Raw genomic sequence first — 5,935 nt, forward strand, 5'->3', positions numbered from 1 at the left:
TGACATCGGGGCCTGCTCAGGTGACACACTGAGAAAACGCAACATCCTTCTGTGGTCATCCAGCCAAAAATGCACACCTGAATCTAATCATGAGGACAGATCAGACAAAGCCAAACTAAAGGACGGCCTACGAAGTAACAAGCCTGTTATCTTCAAAAAGCATCAAGCTCAGGAAAGGTAAAGAGAGGCTGAAGCAGAGTTCTGAGACCTTCTGGAGACACGACAGCCAAGTGGGATGTGATGTCATGGATTAGATCCTGAAAAAAAACAAATCTATAAAGGGCATTAATGGTACAATTGTTAAATTTGAATACGGCTGTGGATTAGACCACAGTACCCTTTTTCTGTGTGTGTGGTACGCGGGCCTCTCACTGTTGTGGCCTCTCCCGTTGCGGAGCACAGGCTCTGGACGCGCAGGCTCAGCGGCCATGGCTCACGGGCCCAGCCGCTCCGCAGCATGTGGGATCTTCCCGGACCGGGGCACGAACCCGCGTCCCCTGCATCGGCAGGCGGACTCTCAACCACTGCGCCACCAGGGAAGCCCCATAGTACCCTTTTAATATTAAATTTTGTGATTTTGCCAATCCAACTGTGGCCAAGAAATAGACCGTCTTTGTCTTTAGGAAATTCACACCCAAGCATTTAGGGCTAGAGGACATTGATAATGAAACCAATATGCAAATGTTTGTAAAATGTCTGTAAAACAGAGATAACAGTGAAGCAGATGAGGCAAAATATAAGCAAATTCATGAACCTGGGTCAAGGGTATACGGGAGCTCTTGGACTATTCCAGTTTTTCTGTAAATTTGAGTTATGTCAAAAGAAAAAGTTGCAAACAGACATACAAGGAAATCTGAGCATATGATAATTTTTCTATTTTCCTGTTTTTCCCGTTTCCTTTAACGAACGCATATTTTTATAATAAAAACTTAACACATGCACAACATTTAAAAAATTTGTGAGCGACGCTGACTCTTTGAAGTGTAGCTGGAAAGTTTTCCAGGTCTTTTATCAAAAAATGTCAAGGTGCATGGTTAAAAATTCATAGATAAAAATTTTATATAATTTTTCATGATCATTGTGTTATCAAATCGCAACATGAAATATTTTTGCCAATTACAGTCAGTCTTCGTCTTATTTTTTTCCATGAAGCATTTAATATGTACTACCTCCCATTAAAAATATACTTATTTAACTCTATGATGAAAAATAATTGGTACCTAGTTTTTCAAAATTCCTTTAGGGAGTCTGAGAGCAAAATCGTGTGCTGCCCATCGGAATAGGGCATGCAGTAGTGTGACGGACAATAGGAGGGGCAGTCAGCATCGGGGTGACTCCTGGAGAGAGATGGGGTGCTTTGGCACATAGAGGTAGCCCAATGGGTCAGAAAGCCAAGCCAGCAGCCTACTAGTGGAATGGCAGGAGCCAGACTCCAGATGGGGTCCTGATGCAGAACATTAGTTCCTAGGTGGAACTGGGAGATAATCGGGTTTCCCTGAGGGAGCCTTGGGCCCTGGGAGCCAGACAGGGATCCAGGGGGCTCTCAGGAATCAGGCCCAAGGCGAGGGTTGGCCTAGCAAGGAATGAGTTGATGCCGAGTCCTTATTTAGCTGGGTTTCCTTAGGCCAAAAGGAACCAGTTCCGCTGAGTCCATGTCAAGAACCTCTGCCCTCGAGGCTAGGACTCACTGAGGGTTCAGGTGGGCACAGGTGGCCATTGGAGGACTCGAGAGGCTGAGAACCAGGCAGGGCCTGGCAGAAACGACCATCACAGTAACCAGAGCAGTTATACTCCATGCTGTGCGTAGAACCCTCCAAAGTGGGGATAACACACCCATTTCAAAGAAGCAGAAACTGAGGATCATGTTGGCTGAAGGCCACCATGGAGCTGAACTGTGATTCCTAAACACTGAGGCTCTTTTCAGCAAAGCAAGCTGCTGTGGTTCCTTCAGCCCCAGCACTACTCCCTACCCACCATCCCTGCCCTCAGCCTCATCCCATTCCTGCTCTAGATACATTTTGGGCCCAGGTCACTCACCTAAGTGCACCATTTACCCCTGAGTCACAGAGGTGCCTTTAATATCAGTGATATCTCAGCCCCAGAGCAGTGTGGGTTGAGAAGCAAGAGAAGCTGTTGAGGAGTCTTCCCAGGCAGCCTGGAAGTCCTGTCTGCCGCCCTGGGACTGTGCAGGGGCCTCAGAGAACACAGGGCACGGGAGAGATTCTAACACTCATCCTGCACCACCCCTCAGGGTGGAGGCTCCCAGGCTGAGGGCTCAGGCTCTGCTCCTACTGCTTCTGCAGCTTGGTCTCCCACCCTCAGCTTGGGGTGTGGAGGGAGGCTCCTCCTTCTTAAAAGTAACTTACAGACCTCTCCTTCCAGATCCTTAAGCAGACCCAGCATTATCCGACAGGCTCATGTCCTGCAACAGAGGGACTGTGGCTCCACCCGTTGTTCTAGGTGACCCAGACCACCTGTGTGGTCTCTAAATCAGTGGATCTCAAAGTGACGCCCCAGGTCCAGCAGCAGCGGCATCCCTGAGCACTTGTTAAAAATGCAAATTCTCAGGCGCCACCCCAACCTATGAATCAGAAACTCTGGAGTGGGGCCCAGCTCTCAGCATCTTAATCTTAACCGGGCAAATCTGATGCACCTTGCTTTGGAAGCCCCTTTGGAAACCATACTGCTTTGAAAACCTGTTTCCTTGGATGTAAGATGGGTATTAGCAGTGTTCTTAACCCAAAAGGTGTCCTGAGGATTACATGAGATAATGCTGAAGGTCCCGAAATTCCCGGGTAAATGTCACTGTTATCTGACCAGTCACCGCTTTCACACTCAAGCTGTTTCACAAGAACGTAGGAACCTCCTGGCATGTATCATCCTTGCTTCCTTCTTCCCTCAACTGGGCTGGTCTCAGACTTCCAAATTCCCTGTGCTTCACTGCAGCTTCTTTAGTCTAACCCTGAGTCATCCAGGTACACAGCGGCTCCAACCTCTGACCCAGGAGCAGTGTCCCCTCTCTCTCCTCTGCCGTGGCAGTTGTTGAGGAAGGTCCCCCACTAGGCCCAGACAAACTCTCCAGTTAGACCAACAGTACCTGGCCCTGTCCACAGACTCCCAGGCCCGGTCCCCGTCCCCAGACCCAGGATGGCCTCCAACAAGATCCAACTCCTCTACCAGCAGGTCAGGTGACCAACCTTGTAGAATCTAAACACATCCCTGGAGGGCAGGGGCCAGAGTGGGTAGAGGTGCTTCTCCTTTGCCAACTGAAAAAAAAGGTGCATAACGTGAGAATTGTGAGTTAAGTTTTATTTGGGGCAAAATGAGGACTCCAGTCCAGGGGACAGCATTTCAGACAGCTCTGACAAACTGCTCCAAAGAGGTAGGGGAGGATTTCCTTGGTGGCTCAGTGATTAAGAATCCGCCTGCCAATGCAGGGAACACGGGTTCGAGCCCTGGTCCGGGAAGATCCCACATGGCGCGGAGCAACTAAGCCCGTGCGCCACAACTACTGGGCCTGCGCTCTAGAGCCCGCGAGCCACAACTACTGAGCCCGCGCTCCTAGAGCCCTTGCTCCGCAACAAGAGAAGCCACCGCAATGAGAAGCCCACACACCGCAACAAAGAGTAGCCCCTGCTCACCGCAACTAGAGAAGAGCCCACACACAGCAACGAAGACCCAACGCAGGCAAAAATAAATAAATTAAAATAAATAAATTTTTAAAAAACCCCAAAGAGGTAGGGGGAGACGTCAGTATCACATATGATTTTAGTGAAGTGGGGTAGGTACAGTCAAGCACACGTTTCGGCAGAGGCTGGCTGCTAGTCACAAGGAGAAGATGTCACCGTCAATGATTTTAGTGCTTTTCTAGATACGAGGAGATGCAAGACTTTGGCTCATAAAATCTCCTGGAAACATCTGACTATCTGAATGCCTGTCCCACCAGTTTTCCCCAGAGCACAGAGTGCCTCATTCCTGATCTCCAAACTCCTTTCAGGGGGTGTCGAAGGTCAGCGGCCACAGCAGTTTGTAACTTACTCCTTGTAGAGGCAGATGGCAGGTGCCAATTTTTAGCTGGCACCTTCACTCATAACCCAGCCCCAAGCACCCTCTAAAGGAGCTGCACTTAACCTGTTCTCCCACCGAGGCTGCATTTCATCTCTGCTCCCGAGTGAAGTCTGTCTTTTTTTTTTACTTTGGAGTGGATTTGCATCTATTCTCCATTTTGCAGGATAGACAATACAGGCACCATGCAGTCTCTCAACAAACATTACTGGTAATGCAGTAATACCAAGAAAACGCATTAACGTGATGGGGGAGTTAGTTCAGCTTATCCTCTCTATCTCCAGTTTTCTCTTTATGTTTCCAAACCCTTGACTCTCCAGAGTCCCTTCTTCTCCTTATTTCAGGTGTCAGCTCCTATCCTGTAGCCCCAGGACAAGACTTCTTCACCTGGGACATGGTGAGAAATGCAGAATCTCCCCAGGAAGCTTCACAGCATTTTAACGGTGACTCACAGGGTCACGCTATTTGAGAAGGGCTGCCAGGGGGCTCTGTTCACTAAATATCCCTGTGGCTCCTGGCTTAAAATATGGATTCCCCCAGGGTCTAATTAATGAGTAGAGGGTGGAACACAGGACTCTGAGGTTTTAAGCAATCTCCCCATGTGATTCTTATTACAAAGTAAATTTGGAATCTGGGGTTTAGGATCTGGAAACAACCAGTTTTCACCTCAGGATGGAGCTTTGGGGCATTGTCTTCTGGTTCTTTTTGCTGAGTGGAATTTGCGGCATCTGGGAGTGGGCCACCTCTCCAACTCCTCCCCTTAAAAGAAAAAAAAAAATAATTCCAAGAGTTCAAAAGGAAATAAAATCAAAACATAAATTCTCTTCCTGTTGCTAACATCCAGGACCTGAGATCAGGGCAAGATTGCTTACACCAGTAAAGTGGGGACTTGGGGGCCAAGGTCCAGGATTAAAGGGGACGAGCCCCAGCTGGAAGTGGACACAGGTTGGTGACCAGGTGGGTCCCTTTGACATCCTTGGGCTGCTGCGCCCCACCGACTGCGCAGGTCTGTCCTGGGCCCCAGCACCGCAGCGCTGTATCCAAAGTAGGAAGAGGCGGATCTCGCGCTCAGCCTTTTTTCCAAACCTGCCGAAGCCACCGGGGCTGCGAAGCTCCCAGCCAGCTCTCTCCGGCAGCCCCCCGGGAGCCCGCCCGCTCGCGGCCCCTGAACAAGGGCGCGATTTACCAGCGCGAACCGCCTCTGGCTCACCCAGAGGAGGACGGCCGCTTTTTTTTTTTAAAGCCATCAAATTCAGTATTTACAAGAACAATCCCTTGCTTGGTTCTAAAATGACTGGCCGCACAAGGAACAGTTTACTTCTAAGAAGAAAAACCTAATCTTGTGCCTTACTCTTAAAAAAGAGAATAATGATGTTTAAAAATTACCCCCAAAAAAATCGCTTATTGCCTGCGCCCCCTTTCCCTCCTATCGGGGAACAGAATAAAAGCCTATGTTGCCGGGGCTCTGGCCCTCCGCGCGTGCCGGCAGCGCCCCGCAGCCGCGGCCCTGTAACTTTAAACCTGGCCTGAGGTCATCGTTTTCGCGCTGGCCAAACAGAGGCAGGGGGCGGTCCTAGGGAGCCCCGAACTGGGACCACCTTACCGCGCGGGCTGTCCCCGCCCTCGCCCTCGTCGGGAGAGATAAATGCCGACTCTGATCCGAAAGTTCCCAACTGCAAAGTTTGCTCCTCCGGCTGACGCTGCGGGCGAAGGAACTCGGGGACCCCTCCCGCGCTGGGACTTCTGCTCCCCGCATTTTCCAGCCCCCAGTCTCTCGCTCCATCAAGCGAGGGCCTCTGGCTGTTTCATAATCTTCCCCCAGCACAGAAACGAGCTGCTCGGCCCCGCAAAGAACAAGTCAACTAAGAAA

General features: G+C 50.1%; 1 protein-coding gene across 1 annotated transcript in view; it reads right to left on the bottom strand.

Moving 5' to 3' along the window:
• The window catches only part of LRRC38 (leucine rich repeat containing 38), an 83,218-nt gene extending 77,370 nt beyond the window's left edge, over nucleotides 1–5,848 (bottom strand). Inside the window, 2 exon segments of the mRNA XM_065872301.1 lie at nucleotides 5,061–5,230; nucleotides 5,719–5,848. Of these exon segments, the coding sequence (XP_065728373.1) occupies nucleotides 5,061–5,230; nucleotides 5,719–5,848 (300 nt within the window).
• Between the last annotated feature and the right edge of the window lie 87 nt (nucleotides 5,849–5,935).

This window comes from Phocoena phocoena, chromosome 1, assembly GCF_963924675.1.
Source record: "Phocoena phocoena chromosome 1, mPhoPho1.1, whole genome shotgun sequence".
Taxonomy (NCBI): domain Eukaryota; kingdom Metazoa; phylum Chordata; class Mammalia; order Artiodactyla; family Phocoenidae; genus Phocoena; species Phocoena phocoena.